General features: G+C 35.0%; 1 protein-coding gene across 1 annotated transcript; it reads left to right on the top strand.

Annotated features, from left to right (window-relative positions):
* The first annotated feature begins 12,531 nt into the window (after nucleotides 1-12,531).
* On the top strand, nucleotides 12,532-13,371 carry LOC133331773 (uncharacterized). Its single transcript, XM_061540147.1, has one exon. It carries the CDS (start codon nucleotides 12,532-12,534, stop codon nucleotides 13,369-13,371), a length of 840 nt encoding a protein of 279 aa, XP_061396131.1.
* Nucleotides 13,372-21,251: the final 7,880 nt, after the last annotated feature.

Below are 21,251 nucleotides of genomic sequence, written 5' to 3'. Positions count from 1 at the left end.
AAACTCCCAATATTTGTCCGATTGGCACAAAATTTTGTAGAGAGTACTGAATTAGATCCAGACTAATGTATGCGAAGTTTTGTTAAAATCGGTTCAGATTTAGATATAGCTCCCATATATAGTTTCGTCCGATTTTTGGTGAATGATACATCAAACTCACAATATTTGTCCGAACTTCGCAGAGATCAGTATGGACCTAAATCAGTACTCTGTACTAAATTTGGTCCCAAATTTAGTACAGAGTACTGATTTAGGTCCATACTGATCTCTGCGAAGTTTTGTTAAAATGTGTTCAGATTTAGATATAGCTCCCATATATAGTAAATGATGCACCAAACTCCCAATATTTGTCCGATTGGGACAAAATTTTGTACAGCGCACTGAATTGATCCATGCTTATGTTAAAATCGGTTCAGATTTAGATATACCTCCTACATATAGTTTCGTCCGATTTTTGGTGAATAATACACCAAACTCCCAATATTTGTCCGATTGGGACAAAATTTAGCACAGAGTTCTGATTTAGATCCATACTGATCTCTGCGAAGTTTTGTTAATATGTGTTCAGATTTAGATATAGCTTCCATATATAGTTTCGTCCGATTTTATGTGAATGATACACCAAACTCCCAATATTTGTCCGATTGGGACAAAATTTTGCACATCGTACTGAATTATGTTCAGACTGATGTCTGCGTAGTTTTGTGGAAATCGGTTCAGATTCAGATATACCTCCCATATATAGTTTCGTCCGACTTTTTGTGAATGATGCACCAAACTCCCAATATATGCCCAGTTGAGACAAAATTTTGCACAGAGTACTAAATCAGGTTCAGATTGATGTCTGCGAAGTTTTGTTAAAATCGGTTCAGATTTAGATATAGCCCTCATATATAGTTTCGTCCGATTTTATGTGAATGATGCACCAAACTCCCAATATTTGTCCGTTTGGGACAAAATTCTACACAGAGTACTGAATTAGTTGCAGACTGATGTCTACGAAGTTTTGTTAAAATCGGTTCAGATTTAGACATAGCTCCCATATATAGTTTCGTCCGATTTTTTGTGAATGATACACCAAACTCCCAATATTTCCACAATTGAGCAAAATTTTGCATAGCGAATTCAATTGAGGATAAAATGATATGCGATAAGGTTTGTTGAAATCGGTTCAGATTTTGATTTAGGTCTGTTTGATTTACACGAAATAGGGTATTAAATTGAATATAGAGTGATAACAAAAAACAAATATTCGATGCAACGGTTGCTCAATTAGGTCCATGTGCTTATATATAGCTCCCATACATAATTTTACTCGATTTCAGAATGGTATGTGTATGGGGTTTTTCAAATGGTTCAAATATCTCTCTAGATAACACATTTAACTTCGCCCGATTCCATCTCAATGGTCCTCCAAAGATTCTATGTCTGATCTATCTACAGGATATTGTAGATGTTAACATCTCTTGTATGTACCCAAAGTGGTGAATGGTATCATATAGTCGGCCCAGTCCGACTTTTGATACCTTTCACCACCGTATGGTGGAGGGTATAAAATTTCTACTGAAATCTCTAACAATTGCTGAATATCAATTTAAAATTTCAAACCCATTTAAAGCTATAGCCGATTCATGGTAAGTACTAATGACGGAGAAAGCGCTTTTCCCACACTAAAGCCGCAAAAAGACGTTAAAATTGCTCGCTTCGACCTAATTGAATCCCCTCACCATGTGAATACTCAAAACACCCACATATGTCAGTTGTACTATATTATAAATGTTCCGCAAAGCGGTAATTTATGTTAAAAAACCCTTAATAGTCGATTTATGGTCATATAGCTTGGAAAATAAGGTTAAGGGCATATCGCCTAGGACGGACCGAAAACTGACAAGTAAATATGTCGCTATGTCGGCCAGATGATCTAATAGAATTTTTACAGTTCCCTATTCCACATGGAACTAAAAATGTCGTACTACAACGTATGGTGCAAATTAATTTTCGTGTGCCCTTATGGACATATGGGGTTATGCCAAGGCATAACCCCCTAGGAAAAAACGAAATATCAAATTACAGACAATTAGATTGGGGAAATCAGGATAGAACCTTGTCTTTATACGGCGGCTTTGTCAAATCATGGATCTATATTGAACATACACTGCACCTTATAATTGACGTATAATTATCATTAAGTTTTGTAAATCTAAAAATATGTTTTATAAATATACAAAGAGACATACATATGTTAGGATAAATATTGAGGAAATTGTATCAATTGAACGTCGAATATAACGACATATTTGGTATGAAAGCAAACATGAATATAACACAATTATCAACACCATCTGTACCATCAACAAATGAAAATTAAAGGACAATGCACATTTTGTGACATGTACAATTTTGAATTACAGTTAATTAAAAATTATTTATTTCATTATTTATTATAATTTTGAAATACAGTGAACAAAAAAGTATTCATTTTTGAGTATATATCCCAAATATGTATTTATATTAGGAAGTTCCATACATCTTTTATATCCTATATGGGTCCATAAGATTTTAAATTAGAATGCAGCATCAGCGTCGAAATAAAACTCTTAACACATTTTAAGCATCACATTGTATAGTGAAATCCAGTATTTAGTTTTCTACAATAACGAATTAAAAATCCGTAGTAGCTATATCAAATCATATTTTGATATGGCTCCCATATATAGTTACGACCGACTTCAAATAAATGGTGCTCCTAAATCTGATGTATATACAGTTCTATATACTTTCGACTGATTTTGTTTGAATAGATCATGTTCGATTTGCACAACAATTTTTATACCCTTCACCACACTGTGGTACAGGGTATTATGTCTTTGTGCATATGTTTGTAACAGGCAAAAGGAAACGAGATAGACCCATAGTTCCTTTTGAGAATATGCATAGAATCACTTTCTGAGTCGATTTATGCATGTCCGTCCGTCCGTCTGTTGGTGTTAAATTGTAATCAAAGTACAGGTCGCATTTATAATCCGATTTGGATGAAATTTGGCACAGCTCATTTGTTTGGTCCAAGAACGAACCCTATTGAAATTGGGAAAAATCGGTGCACCAAAGTCCCTATATATCTTTCGATTTGCCCGAAATTCGGCATAACGTACTGAATTGAGCCTAGAGTGATGTCTGCCATGTTTCATGAAAATCGGTCCAGATTTAAATATAGCTCCCATATATATTCTCGTCCGATTTAATGTGAATGGTCCACCAAAGTCCCTATATATCTTTTGATTTGTACGAAATTTGGCACAGCGTACTGAATTCAGCCTAGAATGATGTTGGCCAAGTTTCGAGAAAATCGGTCCAGATTTAGATATAGCTCCCATATATAGTTTCCTCCGATTTCATGTAAGTGGTGCAACAAAGTCCCTATATATCCTTCGATTTGCACGAAATTTGGCATAACGTACTGAATTGCGCCTAGAGTGATGTCGTTCAAGTTTCGTGAAAATCGGTTGAAATTTACATATATCTAACTTTTATTATAGATTGATTTTAAGTAATTGACGCACCAAAGAACCAATAGGCTGATAGGAGCAAAACGTACTGAAAGTAGTATAACCTAACCTGTTACAAGCTTCCATATATATTTTCGCCCGATTTTAAGTAAATTGGACATCAAACTCCTCATGTTAGTCAGATTGACATCAAATTTTGCACAAAGTACAAAATTGACCATCGAATTACGTAGTTGCGTTTTCTAGAAGTACAGGATGACCTATTTATATTTGTTTGAAGTCGATTTACATACTTTTTCCCATTGTAACAAACGAATGACATGTTTATGGATAGATCTAGGTAGATTCACATTTAGATAAATATCACATATTTTATTTCATCCTATTTCATGTTATCATATAGTGATGCACCGACAAGTCTAAGTTGGTTCGGTTTACATGCACACATCATAGCGTATTGGATTGCATGCAATTTATCATAGATTTCAGAATGGTGTATTTATGGGTTGATTTAAATTTGTTAAAGATGTTATGTTTCTTCTATATACAGGATATTGTACATCATATAGTCGGCCCATCCGATATTTAAACTGTTCTTACCGTTTGTTTGTTAACACCTGAAGAGGCCTTTTCGATGACATTTTCCAGAAATGATTGAAAACTCATTTAAAACTTTTTTATAGCAAGCCAGCATGTTGTACAAAAATGTTCGCCATAAAACTTTAACACTAGATTTACGTATGTTGAGTATACACCTACTTTTACGGAAGTGAGCCAATTTGACTCATACCAGAAAATTTAAGATTTTTGTGAAGAAAACTTTTTAAATTCAATTTAAGGCGACCCCCATTCCCGGTTTCACAAAATTTAATCTTGTATTCTGATTTAATTCGAACCTACACTAATTCAAGAATGTTCAAGTGAAAACCTGAACAATTTTTGAAGATATAGCCGATTTATTGTGTTAGCATCAAGTGACAGCAATAGGGCTTCTCAAACTTTAAACGCATTTTTCTCCAAACAGAATTTTTGCGAATGGCGGGTACGATAACTCAAAAACTAATAACGCAATCGATTTCAAATTTTAGGACGTGTCTCTGTGAATGTGCAGCTATTGTATGAACTAGGATAAAGCCAATCGGTGAAGATCTTCCTTATTATACCCTACACAACCATGTTGTCAGGGTGTTATAGCGTTGTGCAGCCCCAAAAGTTTGTAACGCCGTCCGTCCGAACCAAATGAACCAAACTTCACGAAATTTGGCATGTAGGATGGGTTCTGGCCAATGAAGACCCCTATTGTTTTTGATAAAGATCGGTTAATATTTAGGGGATGAAATGGACCAAAACCTTTATTTGTGTCCAATTTTCACATGGAGAAGGGGGTTGGGCCAATGAATAAGCATGCCTGTTTTTATAATCGGTCAATATTTAGCGGGTCAAATGGACCCCGATTTTTGTGTGAAAAATTACAAAATTTGTATTCTATGGCTTATATATTTACTCCTGAAGGACATAGACCCGAGAAGTTGATAGTATATCCAAGATGAGTGATTGACCTTTAAATTGATACCAATCATATTGTCCTAGGTACTCGGATGCGGAAGTTGCACTTAAATATTTACAGGCGCTTACGTATTCATATATTATTTAGTAACCTATTACCACACTTTAGGGCGGATATATAGCCTGATCGCTTTGAAATGTTCCATGAGGTTGCAGTTATGGTCAAGGACAACGAATGAAGTGGACCGACAACTTAATTATTTGTACTTTTCGAGTCGAAAGACGAACATCACAACCCAACCCACGGTGAAGGGAATCTGGACAAGTAATTAGAGGGGCTGTACTGATTAATAGTAATAAAGTGTGCAAATATCGCGAAATATTGCCCAATCTCAGAATATAGAACCACAGAAAATTAAATTTTCATGGAAGTTGTGTAGGGTATCATATGGTCGGCCCGTCCGACTATATTGCTCCGCCAGACATGTACTCTTTCTAACACCGTTGGAATTTTCGGATTCCGATGTTCTAGGGAGGAGTTATCATGCCCGCCATCAAAAATAAGGATGGTGTTTTCAGCGCCATCTACACATATATAGTATAAATGAGACAAGAACTGAAAATAATTATATCGAAATCGACCTAGAGTTGTTCCACTGGAAGATTTTCGATTATACTGTTCTTGACTTAGATGTCTTCCTATGGAAAACTCAGGGGACCACAAATATTTTTAAGCCCAAAGGGTAATATATCTTACAATAGAGGTCGTATAACTCAATGATATCTTACATCGCCAGACAACTAAAGTTTGTTTCTTAAGTCTTTTGTTTCATGCAGCTATATTATAACTACCACACAATTAAAATGTTAGCAATAATTACACACACTTCTTATTACGTACTTACTTAGTTTTTTTTCTGCGCATTTTTTAACGATTATTGCATCTAATTAATTATGTATATTATAATGATTGTTAGTTTTAACAGAACATACATAAATTATCCATATTCGAAACATATAAGCACATAAAAATCTATACAAACAACAACGTTGCAGACACGTACAGAAAAGCTTAAAAAAATATGGACATTTATGTAAATCTACAAAACAATTATAATTTTTTTATTATTATTTGTTTCTGTGATTGTTTTGGTTAGTCGGTCGCTCCGTCTGTCAGTTGGTTGCTCAGCCCGGCCGTCTATCATATTGTCAGTTTGTCGGTAATTATTGAGTGGCTGACGTAAAGAATTATATGATTACCGCTTTGGGTGTCAATGCTCATCTTTAACGTTAATAAGTATGGTTATATATCAATGGTTGTGTGTGTGATTGTGTGTTTCTGAGAGTGTTTGAAAATGCGATAGTGCACATGACCTTTAAAAAATGAAAACAGAAAAAACCATAGGCATTTATCCATGTAACAAATTACAAACATTCGCTGCGCTGATGTGTGTCGAATATTATGATGTATGTAGCGGCAAATGTGGCTATAATTATGAAGAGGGGTGGTAAAGGGGGCAAAGACAAAATTTTATTTTCCGATTTTAAAAATAAAATTATTAGAGGCCATACTTAAAAAAAAAATCTCGTTTGAAGTTTTAAAAAAAAATCACAACTTCCCATATTTATTATACCCTCCTCACCTTTAATATCTAATTAAAAGCGTAGCTTTTCACAGTAATTCTTCTTTTTGTTTTATTACAAAGAAAAAAAAACAACATTGAAATCCATTGAATAATTTGTTTTTTGTTCCATAGTTTCTCCGCCTAGAACATTATTCATAACGAGGCTATTTGCTTTATACAGTGGCAGTAACAAAATACAAAAAAATAAGACTCAAACCCCTATAATTTTGGTTGGTCACTTAATATATGTTTAAAGTTTTGTTGTTTCTGTTTCGATTTAATTAACATTTGGAGAAACTCATTTGTTTGTACTTTTTTCATCGGTTTTTCTTAGCACTGGTTAAAAGTTTGTTAACCTTTGCATTAACCCCAGCGTTGACCTTCAATTGTGTTGTGCTTTTTTGTTGTTGTTTTTTTTTTCTTAGTAGTGGCGTTTCTATTTCTATTCTATTTTCTATTTCCAGTTCTAAAGAAGTTCTATTTTAACCGTGAACAAAAATTGGAGTTTCATTAAATAATTCATATGTATTTAAAAAAGGGGGTTATTCTAATTGCGGCCAGTGACCAAATAATTTTCATATTGCATTTTGAAGGTCAGGTTGAAATTTTCTAAATAAATTTATATTTATTCGTATATTTAATAATCACTTTACTTAGAATATTAGAACAATTGAAAATATTCCTAAAAAATTATTTATTAAAGTACTATTTATATAAAAATCTGGGCTTAGTTTTTCAAAAGCATATGTCGATGTAAAAATAACAAAAACAAGCTTTAAGTTCGGCCGGGCCGAACTTTGGATACCCTCCACCATAGATATACTGACAGGTACTTGAAATGAAAATATAGGGAAAATACCAAAAAGTGCACATATACCGACATTTCTACAAACCTATTATGTAAACCATAATACAAATTTCAAAATGGATAATTATACCCTCAGCCTTATGGCTAATGAGGGTGTATACACTTTGACACGGTGAAAATGTGCCTCATCGAAATATATTTCTTTTAGACCTCATGTTTCTTTGGATAAAATCCGTTTCAGAAAATTTAGATTTCATCCAAACTTTGCCCATCTTACTATTTCTTCCCAATTTAGTTCAATTTTGAAGATGGGGAATATCGGTCCGCTCCTTCTGGTACCTCCCACACAAGGGCTAGGTCTAAATGCGGGTTATAGTTCATTATCGAACCTTACGTTCTAGTTTTTTATCTCGATGTCCTCCGCAGGTGAAAAGATTACAACAGAGTCATAGAACCAAACCCAAAACACAGAACAAATCAGATAACGATTTTAATATAAACCAGTAAGGAAAGTAGTAAAGTCGGACGGGGCCGACTATATGATACCCTTCACCACTTTGGGTATATTCAACAGATGAATTAACAGACGTCGCATTTTTGAAGAACCAGTAAAATGAAATTGGGCCCATAAACATGTCTTTCTGCAACCTATACTAAATGTTTCATTTGTTCAGATATAGAGTTGATTCTTTTCAATGGGACAAAATTATGTAAATCAATTTAAAGGATATATCAATCGGATACCCGTTGATTATTTGGATACATATCAGATAAACATGAGGAGTTTGGTGCGCCATTTACTTCAAATCGGACGAAAATATGTATAAAAGCTATATCGAAATCTAAGTCGATTTCATCGAAACTTGTCACAGAATATCGGCCATATTTTAAATTCTTGGTGCATCATTTAGTTAAAATGGGGAGAAAATATGGTAGCTCTATCCAAATTTGAACCGATTAAATAAAACTTTCCACATGCTATGTTATATAAACTATATAACTTTGGGTCTTTGGTGCACATTTTACTTAAAATCTGACGAAACTATATATATGAACTATATCTAAATCTGAACCAATTTCAATAAAACTTACCACACGTTATCTCATAATAACTTCAATAAGTTGTGAAAAATTTTTTGCCAATCGGACCCACTAGGGGAATTCGGTGCAGCATTTATATCTAACTTATAGGTTATACTAAGTTCATTACGAAAGATATATGTGGACGAAAATGTATATGGGAGCTATATCTACATCTGGAGCGATTTTCAGGAAACTTAACACACATCATTCCAGTCTTAATTCAGTTCGCTGTGCAAAATTTCGTGCAAATCGAAAGATATATAGGGACTTTGGTACCCCATTCACCTTAAATCGGTGAATGAGAGCTATATATGAGAGAGAATGAGAGCTATATCTAAATCTGAACCGATTTTCGGGAAAATTAACACACATCATTCTAGACCTAAATTGTTAGGCTGTGTCAAATTTCGTACAAATCTAAAGGTATATAGGGACCATTTACATTAAATCGGTCGAAAATATATATGGGAGTTATATCTAAATCTGAACCGATTTTTCCCAATTTCAATAGGGTTCGTCTCTGGGCCAAATAAGTGACCTATGCCAAATTTCATCCAATTTGGATCATAAATGCGACTTGTACTTTGTTTACAATTTAACATGGACAGACGGACATGCCTAAATCGACTCAGAAAGTGATTCTATGCATATTCTTAAAAGATACCATATGTCTATCTCGTTTCCTTTTGCCTGTTACAAACATATGTACAGAGACATAATACCCTGTACCACAGTGTGGTGAAGGGTATAATAATGTTTGGTTCGGGCATGTGCTGTACAAAATACTAATACAGCCAATTCATTTGAAAAACGTGTCCAAATGCTCTTAATACCGAATATTGGAGGGTATCGTTGTGTGGGGGCTAACCTATAACTTGGGTCAATTTAATAATTATTTTTGGTACAATACTATGTTACAGCCAATTCTGTTAAAAAAGTGTCAAAAATATCGAATATTAGGGGAGCCGTTATATGGAGGATACACCAAAACGCGGACCGATATATCCCATTTGCAATACCAACCATCCTACGAGTACTAGCAATGTCAGTGCAAAATTTCAGGGCTCTATCTTAAATAGTATGATTTCAACTGAAAAAATACTAAAATCAATATTTTGTTGTGTATCCTCGACATCCTTTGCGCATAGTTGATATTATAATATTAATTATTTCAGGCCATATTCCTTCCAAGGTTATTTTCCGGCATCAAATAAATCTTCTTTGGTTTGACAAATTTTGATTTTTTGAGTTATTGTTCAACAAGCCAAGGCCAAGGGAGAACTTTAATCGCATTGTTGGGGAAACCACTCCTTAAGCACTTATATTTTTATGAATATTTGTTGTCGTTTATCTGAGAAGTTTATCTATCTCAGCATAAGGAAGCATCTTTTAATACATAATGAAACGTTCCATAATTTTATCAATATTATGGATCAGTCCAATCCCCTGTCCAGATGGGCCAGGAATCCAATTTTTTTTTTTTGCAAAAAGTCCATATCATGTAGATCCGATAAAACGTTTTATATTTGAAATCTACTTTGAGCTTTACACCTGTAAAATTTTATAATATTCTGGGTCACGGTTTACAAATGACATGAGGTCAAAGTCAAAATTTCACATTTTTGTCAATATAATTTATATTTAAAAAAAATTTTATATAACATTGACATGCGTCAAAATATTAACATTAAATGACGGACAATTACAGAACAGAAGGAACTGATGATTATAATGAAAATGAAAATTATCAGCAAACTTGAAGATAATAATAAAAATTTCGCATATAAAACTCATAAACATAAATTTCGCTCAAAGATGTTAGATCATGATACAAATCAATGAAAATGATTGAGGTTCGAATTGCTTCCGCGCCATGTTATTTTCAAACGAATATTTTCACTTCTTAAACTTTCAAATAAATGTTTGAAGGTTAGGGAAAAGTCGTTAAGTTTGGGCCGAACTTTTCATTTCCTTCATCTTGTGGCGATTCCAAAATTTCACAAATCGTTCAAGATCTTTAAATTGAGAAAAAAAATTGCGTGTTATTAGGTTGAACAACATTTTTGGGATGAAAATAATTCGGTATCCGGTCTTATACCCTCCACGAACCGGAATTGCCAATGTACAGCTAAATCAAAATAACAAAATATTAGCGGCGCATTTATAAGAGGTTTTTCGTCCACCATAAGCCAATAACCAGCCACTGGATAATGTGCATCCAATCGGTCAGAATGCCAAATTACATCCACTTTAATAAGAAAATGTGGTTTGCACCTTCAAAATACCTTAAATTGTGCCTTTATATGGAAGCTATACCAAATCGTCGACCAATACTACAAATTTTTGGTAGAAGGATTGGACATTTAAATTACAGAACAGCCTAAATTTTAAATATGCCAAGCTATATCGTGATTTCAACAGATGAGCATATACAAATCGAATACATATACGTTATGGGGCCCTGTTGAATATTTCGAGGTTTTACAAAGGGAACGAAAATAGTCTCCACCTTATAGTAGATGAGTTAATTACATCTTTCAGTATTGTGGCAATAATTTCTTGAAGTCCACTTCAACTCCTTTTAATGATATGTTTTTAAAGGATATTATCTCAAATTAAGTTCACTTGGACTCAACGAGAATTAGAACATCATTATTTTTGCGACTTATACTCCTCTCCACTTGATTTTACAGCCTTGAACTCATTACGACTATGAAAATCCTCTCAAATCAGATGATTAACATTGTCCAAATGTCATATTTCACCTTCCTCCATTTCGGATTATCCCTAAGGATAAGGTGATCATTTTCCATAGCGTTAATCAATTACATATGTTGTACAGCCAAAAGGAAAAACGGGACAATTTGAAATAAATCACGGATAGTCACGTCTAGGAAAAATTCCACCTTATATACACTCATGTGTCGCACATATTTAGGGGAATTATGCTGGCAGCGACGGCGGCGGCGCATGTGTATTACACTATCATCTACCGGCTGGGTAGACTAATGGACAGACAAATTGGAAAATCATAGATGTGGACAGTGCGACAATTGTAAAATTTATGATAAAATTTGGAACAGATGTGACAGACATACCGACCGAGCCGAACAAACCTGCCAAGTCAAGTGAAAAAGAGAGACACCGACTATGGTTTATTTAACCTGCAGCCAAACAACCAGCCAGTCATCCATTTGACTAGGATACTTGGCGTTGGAAAAACATTTGAAAATTGTCTTTGAGTCACGTCGGCCCTGTATGTCTGTCTGCCTCTATGTACGAAATCACACCTAAAGTGACACGTGTCGTGTAGATGGGATGGGAAAAATTCCAATTTTTATAATGCAATGTCAGTGTATGCGTGTGAGTGAGTGTGTGTGTATAGGTGTCTGTCTGCCTGTTTGTTTTTGGCCTGTCGTGTTTGTTGTTTTTATTCTTCCTTTATGCTGCCGCATCGTTTGCACAATCACCGCATATTTGTCGCCTTAGCCAAGTCTAATATGATTATCCTTCACAGTTTTGTTTTCGGTCCTTAGAGAAGCAGAGAGCTGACAAAATTTCCTGGAAGTTGTTCAGCTAGTCTGTTGCAAACCACAGGTGGGAAATAACGTCGTTATAAAATGTGGTCGAGTACCTGCTAACGGTCCGGCCCAGGCGGCCGATTCGAACAAATATTCTAACTGTCGCAAATACTGGGCAATAAGGCTAGCCGGACGGCTGGCCGACCGTCGGGTAGGCAGGTAGGTAGCTCGATAACTGTCATCTCAGGTGATGCTAGGTAAAGGTTTAAGCTGTTTATTAATTCTTATATGACGGCAATCAAATGCTCTTGGCGTCTGCCCAATAAAATTGGTGAAAGTAGGTTGGACCTTTACACAATTCGAGTATTTAATGTAGGCAAAATATTGAAATCAATATCAGTCTTGTTTGAACTCCTCTAAGGATAAGAACGACATTAAACGATCAAACGAAATAACAATAGAAATTCCGGAACAAGAACACGATGAGTGATATATACGATTATGTTTATGCCCATTCAATGGCCTGCTCCAATAGTCACCACCATTGCCGCAAGGAGCATGAAACCTATATCAACACCAACGAAACAGCCAGTACCATCAACTTCGAAGATGATACTCTACAATCGGAAACGGAAATAAATACTTCGCAATTTTCACCCAATGATCTGCAAACCTTTGTGGATAGTCTGGAAACGATTGCCCGACTGGAACGTTCGAAGCATAATCGAAAACTCAGACGTAAACAGAAGAGATCTCAAAGGAAGAGACAAGTAACCTGTTTGGATTCTTCAACCTGTAGCAGTATTCACGAAGAGGATCTGCTAAGCAGCAGTGATGAGGAATTTTCCTCCCACGACGATGATGATGAGGGTGCGGATCTATATGATGATAAATATTTTGCTGCTCTACATGGCCAAAAACAAAGTACCGCCCTGTACAGTAATTCCGCTGTGGATAGTAGCATAAATTCCGACTCCGAAGATTCAGGTGTTTTCGTTATCAATCGCAGTATCAGCACCAGTAACGAGAGTCATCTCTATGAAAACATTCCACCCCTGCAGCCAAAATCCAAAATGGTCTCCTACTCCAAAAGTAAGTCGCTAAAAATGCGTCTAATGTCTTTGATCAAACGTAGACATGATGCCAAGGCCGCCCTACCATCGCGAGATATTTTATCATCTACCGCAATTGGAGAACTTTCGGTGGCCAGTGATGTTCCCCAAAAGGCCAACAAGAAGACGAAGAAATCGAAAACAAAACCCTCTTCTTCGAAATCGGAAAATAAGCTTTTGGAAAAAGCAATGAGGCTGCTTACACTGTAAGGGCAAAGAACGTATGAAGGAGAAGGAGTAAAAGAAGAACAGCTGATCCTACAGATACCACTCGGATCAAAGTGATATTGCAGAACCTGGCCACAAAAATATGTCAAACATTATTTGTGAGCGAACAAAAAAATTGTTTTATTATTTTTAATAAAAATAAAAAATATATTTATATATTGGAAATATTTAAATTTAATTAATAATTTGTTAATAATCTGGGGAGGACGATCTCTAATAAGAAGATATGTAGAAGGAATTTTCCAATGATAAAAAAGGAGTAGTTTTATCACAGAATATTTTTTCAATGGTCCAATAGGCGTGGATTTTTTAAAGAATATTTTTTCAATATATTTCACCACACTGTGGTACAGGGTATTATGTGTGCATATGTTTGTAACAGGCAAAGGAAACGAGATAGATCCATGGTTCCTATTGAGAATATGCATAGAATGACTTTCGGAGTCGATTTACGCATGTCCGTCCGTCCATGTATTTTTGTGAATAATGTACAGGTCGCATTTATGATCCGATTTGGATGAAATTTGGCACAGTTCACTTATATGGCCCAAGGATAACCCTAATTGGAGAAAATCGGATCAGATTTAGATATAGCTCCCATATATAGTTTCGTCCGATTTTATGTAAATGATCCACCAAACTTCCAATATTTGTCCGATTGGGCCAATATTTTGCACATCACACTGAATCAGGTCCATAATTATGTATCGGTTCAGATTTAGATATAGCTCCCATATATAGTTTCGTCCGATTTTTTGTGAATGATCCACCAATCTCCAAATATTTGTCCGATTGAGATACAATTTTGCACAGGGTTCTGAAGTGGGTCCAGATTGATGTCAGTGTAGTTCTGCTAAAATCGGTTCAGATTTAGATATAACTCCCATATATAGTTTCGTCCGTTTTTTTTTTTTTTTTTTTTTGTGGATGGTCCACAAAACTTCCAATATTTTTCCGATTGGGGCAAAATTTTGCACAGCGCACTGAAACAGGTCCATACTTATGTATGCGAAGCTTTGTTAAAATTGGTTCAGATTTAGATATAGCTCCCATATATAGATTTGTATGATTTTTTGTGAATGATTCACCAAACTCCCAATATTTGTCCGATTGGGACAAAATTTTACACAGAGTACTGAATTAGGTCCAGACTGATGTCTGTGTTGTTCTGCTAAAATCGGTTCAGATTTAGATATAACTCCCATATAAAGTTTCGTCCGATTTTTTTGTGAATGGTCCACCAAAACTCGGTTCAGATTTAGATATAGCTCCCATATATAGTTTCGTCCGATTTTGTGTGAATAATACACCAAACTCCGAATATTTGTTTGATTGGGACAAAATTCTGCACAGAGTACTGAATTAGGTCCAGATTGATGTCTGCGAAGTTTTGTTAAAATCGGTTCAGATTTAGATATAGCTCCCATATATAGTTTCGTCCGATTTTGTGTGAATGACACACCAAACTCCCTATATTTGTCCGATTGGGACAAAATTTTGTACAAAGTACTGAATTAGGTCCAGACTGATGTCTCTGAAGTTTTGCTAAAATCGGTTCAGATTTAGAATCCAAGGCTTCCCGTTTGACATGCAATTTTTCATTGATTTCAGAATGGTATGTGTATGGGTTTTTTATACCCTTCACCACCCTGTGGTACAGGGTATTATGACTTTTTGCATATGTTTGTAACAGGCAAAAAGAAATGAGATAGACCCATAGTTCCTTTTGAGAATATGCATAGAATCACTTTCTGAGTCGATTTATGCATGTCCGTCCGTCTGTTGGTGTTAAATTGTAAAAAAAGTACAGGTCGCATTTATAATCCGATTTGGATGAAATTTGGCACAGCTCATTTGTTTGGCCCAAGGACGACCCCTATTGAAATTGGGAAAAATCGGTTCAGATTTAGATATAGCTCCCATATATATTTTCGTCCGATTTCATGTAAATGGTGCACCAAAGTCCCTATATATACTTTGATTTGAACGAAATTTTGTATAAGGTACTAAATTGAGCCTAGAGTGATGTCTGCCAAGTTTCGTGAAAATCGGTTCAGATTTAGATATAGCTCCTATATATAGTTTCGACCGATTTCATGTAAATGGTGCACCAAAGTCCCTATATATCGTTCGATTTTCACAAAGTTTGGCATAACGTACTGAATTGAGCCTAGAGTGATGTCTGCCAAATTTCATGGAAATCGGTCCAGATTTGGTTTCGTCCGATTTAATGTTATTGGTGCACCAAAGTCCCTATATATCTTTCGATTTGCACGAAATTTGGCATAACGTACTGAACTGAGTCTAAAGTGATATCTGACAAGTTTCGCGAAAATCGGTCCAGATTTAGATATAGCTCCCATATATAATTTCGTCCGATTTAATGTAAATGTTGCACCAAAGTTCCCATATATCTTTCGATTTGCACGGAATTTGGTATAGCGTAATGAATTAGGTCTAGAATGATGTGTGTTAAGTTTCGTGAAAATCGGTTCAGATTTAGATATAGCTCCTATATATATACTTTTCTTCCGAGTGTATGTAAATTGTGCACTAAAGACCCAAAGTTTGTCTGATTGTCACACGATTTTGTACAATAAACTGTATTTAATATAAGTTAATCTCTGACAAGTTTTTTTGAAATCGGTTCAGATTTTGATATAGCTTCTACAAGTATATTTTCGTCCGATTTTACACATAATTGACACAAATTTTGCACAACGTACTGTTAGTATAAGTACACTACGTACTTAAGTTACTATAACATAACTTGTGGCAAGTTTAGTTGAAATCGGTTTAGATATAGCTCCTATATATCGTTTCGTCAGATTTTAAGTATATATATATATATATCCTTTACATTGCTTTATATAATTTTGTCCCCTCGTAAGAGGCAACCCTATATCTGATCAAATGAAAAATTTAGTGTAGGTTGCAGAATGCCATGTTTATGGATCCATTTTCATGTGGTCCTTCAAAAATTCGACGTCAGTTATGATTCATCTGTTGAATATACCCAAAGTGGTGAAGGGTATCATATAGTCGGCCCCGTCCGACTTTACTACTTTCCTTACTGGTTTTCAATTGGTTCAAATATCTATTTAGATAGTACATTTAATTTCGCCCGATTCAATCTCAATGGTCCTCCAAATAGTATATGTCTGTACTCTCTACAGGATATTGTAGATATTAACACCTCTTGTATGTACCCAAAGTGGTCAAGGGTATCATATAGTCGGCCCAGTCCGACTTTTGAACTTTCCTTTCTGGTTTTCTTCTAATTTTTGTTGTTGTAGTTTTAAAGGTTTCCAATTTCAGCGAAATACCACAAATATATAACAGCGTATGTTTAAACGAACACCTTGTAGTGAGCGGCACTGTCAGCTGTTGTTGCATTCAGTGATTTAGCTAATCGCAGCTACTAACAAACTGACTCACTGACATAGTTTCTGTTGCTGTTGTTGTCGATGTTTTTGGTTGCATTTGGTCCGACAGACCCTAGTAGCGCATAAATAATATTACGCTTCACTGCATACTTCACTTAGTTACAGGCCAGGCCTTGCTTGTTGAACTTTTGGATGAAAAAAAAATTATGAAAATATTTTTTCTAATTATCTATACTAATAAAAGAGTAAAGTGATTGACTGACTGACTGGCTGATTTAACGATTCTTCAACGCCGAGACGAAACGGCTGAAGCTAGAATCTTGAAATTTTGGATGAGGGTCACTCTTGGTCCAAATGTGACAGATAAGGCTGGGTTTTTGGAAATTCGAACTAGAACGGCACGAAAAGTACTAAAACGTGCTAAATGTGATGCCATTTGTATTTGGCGAACCGGTGGAGCTAGAACTCTGAAATTTGGTTTGGTGGTCGATGATGGAGTGTAGAATAGATGTACCAAAGGGTTTTTGGAAATTCGAACTATAACTATCCGAAAAGTACGTAAATGTACTAAATTTGGTACAATTATGTAGCATGTGAACGGATAGAGCTAAAAACTTGGAATTTGAAATGCGAATTAGAGTTGGGAAGTAGGGTCGATATAAGGAGATGGTTTTGAAACCATGTACTCATGTGTACGAAAAGTACTATATGGTACTATATTTAGTACAAATTTAATTTAGAGGTACAAATCGAGCTGGAATCCCGAAAATTGATATTAACATTACTGTCGGAGTATAGGATTGGGATTTCACCCAATTTGGATTTGGGAGTCAGGATCACTGTTGGGGTGTAGGATTGGGGTCAGGACTCAGTTTAAGACATTATTACTTATGGGTACTAAATGGTACTAAATTTGGTACAATTTGAATTTTAGGTGAACAAATTGAGCTAGAATCATGAAATTTGGAGACAGCATCATTGTTGAGGTGTAAGATTGAGATATGTAGGGAGTTTTAAAAATTTTTACTAATGTGTACTAAATTTGGTACAATTTTAATTGTGGGTGAACCGATGGAATTGGAATCCTGAAACTTGGATTTAGGATCACTGTGGGGGTGTTGGTTTGAGTTAAGTAGGAAGTTTTTGAAATTCGTACTAAATGGTACTAAATTTGGTACAATTTGAATTGTGGGTGAACCGATGGAATTGGAATCCTGAAATTTAGAGTTTAGAGCACTGTGGGGGTGTAGGATTGGGGTATGTAGGAAGTTTTACAAATTCGTACAAATGTGTACTAAATTTTGTACAATTTAAATTTTTGGTGCACCAATACAGCTGGAATACTGAAATTTAGAGTTAGTATTACAGTTTGGGTTACAGTTTCAAAATAGTACCAAATGTGGATTTGAGTAAATCGATAGAGCTAGAATCTTGAAATTTGAAGTTAGGATCACTGTCGGGGTGTAGTATTGGGCTATGTAGAAAGTTTTGGACATTCGTAATAATGTTTACTAAATGGTACCAAATGGTGGTTAGGATCACTGTTGGGGGGTTCGAATGGGGTATGTAGGAAGTTTTGGAAATGTCTACTAAATGGCATTAGATTTGGCACAGTTTGAATTAAAAGTTAACCGATAGAGCTGAAATCTTGAAATTGAGTAATAAGATTTTCATTGGATTGCATGATGTAGGTAGCAATGCAAATTTGAACCTATGTGTATTAAATGGCACTAAATTTGAAACAAATTGGATTTAGGTGAACCGATGGAATCCTGAAATTTGAAATTAAGATTGGGGTATGTGGGAAGTGTTGGAAATTCGTATGTTAATGTAGGAAGTTATGACAATTTATATATTTATGTTTACTAACTGGTACTTAATTTGGATTTGGGTGAAGCTATATTTGAAATTTGGAAATTTAACTAAATGACACCAAATTTTGTATAGTGCTTGATTTATTTTGCGGTCAGAATTTGTGTGTAGGGTTGAGTACTATAAGAGAACATTGGTACTAAACGGTTTTAAAAGTGTTAATATTGGTTGGTATTGAGTTTTAAATACTTCCCACATTCGCTGACGAAGTAGCGGGTATATGCTAGTGAAAAATAAATGAGTTATTTGAAAATAGAGAGGGCCTTTTATAGGGTATTGAGAGAGGTTTTTCTATACAAATGCTCTATGAATAGAGGGCCTTCTACAGGGCATTTATGTATAGAAGACCTTCTACAGGTTCATTATGTATATTGGACCTTACACAGGATTTCCTGATGTTTAAAACATTAAACAGATTTTCTTAATGGAAGACCTTCTATAGATTTTCTGGAAATAGAAAATCTTCAATAGGTTATCTATTGATAGAAAACGTTATACATATTTTCCAGATATAAAACAAATTCTACAAGCCTTCTAGAAATATAATACCTTCCTCAGGTCTTCTATTGAAGGAAATGCCTTCTACAGACCATCTATAGACCTTCTATTTAAATATTATCACCCAAATTACCACTTCTATTACAATGGCTTGCCTTCCGAATACACACTTCAGTGCGAACACTTAATACGAACACGTCACATATCAGCTAACCCTGTCCTAGAGCTATAACACATTCTTTCTTATTTTCTGTTTTTATTTCGAATAATTCTCAATATTAATTTGTGCGGAAATTCAATTGAAAATATGTCATTAATGTAACAAAAATAAAAAATAAATCATTAGACAAGTGTCACTTCGAGTTCACTTGACAAAACTCGTTACTTTTAGTTTTAAACTTGACCTTGAAATCCGTATTTTTTTTATTTTGTTCGAAGTGTGTTCAATTGATTCGTATGGCAACGTTATTAGTGCGTGCTTGACATTCTGTTATGTGAGTTTCTATTTTGTTGTTGTTGTTGTCATGCCATGCATCGTTATTCATAACATTTAGAACCATAACAGTCATTAATGCCACCAACAACAGTGGGGGATATTGGAGGGAATTTTCAGGGGAGCTCTGAAAAAATATTTTTTTAAATATCCACGCCTTTGTATACCCTGAAAAAAATATATTTCTTTAAAAGATGCACGTGTTCGTTAGACCCTGAAATCCTTTAGAGGTTTCCAAGAATCCCCCAATGTGCCCAACGCACCTGAAACGCAACCAACCCGTCGGTAGCAACAACTGTATCATACCACCACAACACATCTGCTCTACACCGATTTCATTGTCAAGGTGAATACTAATGTTTAATGTTGAATAAGTGAAATTTGTAAATAAACAATTATTGGAATTTGTTAAGTGTTTCAGGTTGGTTTTTATGTGCGTATATGTTGTCGATATTGTTGTTGTTGTTGCTGCTGTTGTCATTTGAGCAGAAAATATGAAGTTTGTAATGTAAAGGAGGCCTAAGCCGCCGTCGTCGAAGCCAGGTTTCTTGTTGTAATGCAAGTCAAAACAATGTCAATACGAATGAATGTTCGATGAACTTGACCACCAATAATGTGTCGAACAAGGAATTTGTTTGGACAGCTACGGACAGGTGCGAAGGTTAGGTGTGACATTTATTGGCACGAAATTTTATTCTAAGGTTATTGAAGTGGAAACGGATTGGAATATTAAAAGGGGAAATTATTGAAAAAAATATTGAAATTAGATTTAGAAGGGATATTTGGATAGAATATTAATACTAAAGATTTAAGACACAAACTTGCAAATGGATCCAATAAAACAAAAGACTTAAGAAACGAACACGACAACCCACAAAATAAGAGCAAATTTTTTAGAGAATATTTTTTCAGTTTTTTATTAGACCTAGATATTTTAAATATTTTTTCAAAGCTATCATAGGCGTGGATTTTTTAATATTTTTTCAAAGTTACCCTATTTTTTTAAGGTCTACCTACCAATGGTCTGGATTTCTTTCATATATTTCGTTCAAAAATATATGAGTACCAAAGGCCTAGACTTTTTAAAATATTTTTTCAAAGCTACCATAGGCGTAGATTTTTAAAAGACTAATTTTTCAAAGCTACTACAGGCGTGGATATTTTAAAAAATATTTTCAGTGGTTCAAAATTTTTTTAAAAAAAAATATTTTCAAGGTCTACCAAAGGCGTGGATTATGTAAAAAGTATTCTTCATAGTCTATCAAAGGCTTAGATTTGTTTATAGCCTTCACCACACTGTGGTACAGGGTATTATGTCTTTGTGCATATGTTTGTAACAGGCAAAAGGAAACGAGATAGACACATGGTTCCTTTTGAGAGTATGCATAGAATCACTTTCTGAGTCGATGTATGCATGTCCGTCCGTCCGTCTGTAGATGTTAAATTGTAAACAAAATACAGGTCGCATTTATAATTCGATTTGGATAAAATTTGGCACAAGTCACTTATTTGGCCCAAGGACGAACCCTATTGAAATTGGGAAAAATCGGTTCCGATTTAGATATAGCTCCCATATATATTTTCGTCCGATTTAAGGTAAATGGGGCACCAAA

Source organism: Musca vetustissima, unplaced genomic scaffold, assembly GCF_032173495.1.
Source record: "Musca vetustissima isolate MV318-11 ecotype Yass unplaced genomic scaffold, APGP_CSIRO_Mvet_v1 utg21597, whole genome shotgun sequence".
Lineage (NCBI taxonomy): Eukaryota > Metazoa > Arthropoda > Insecta > Diptera > Muscidae > Musca > Musca vetustissima.
This window is presented reverse-complemented; position numbering and strand designations above follow the sequence as displayed.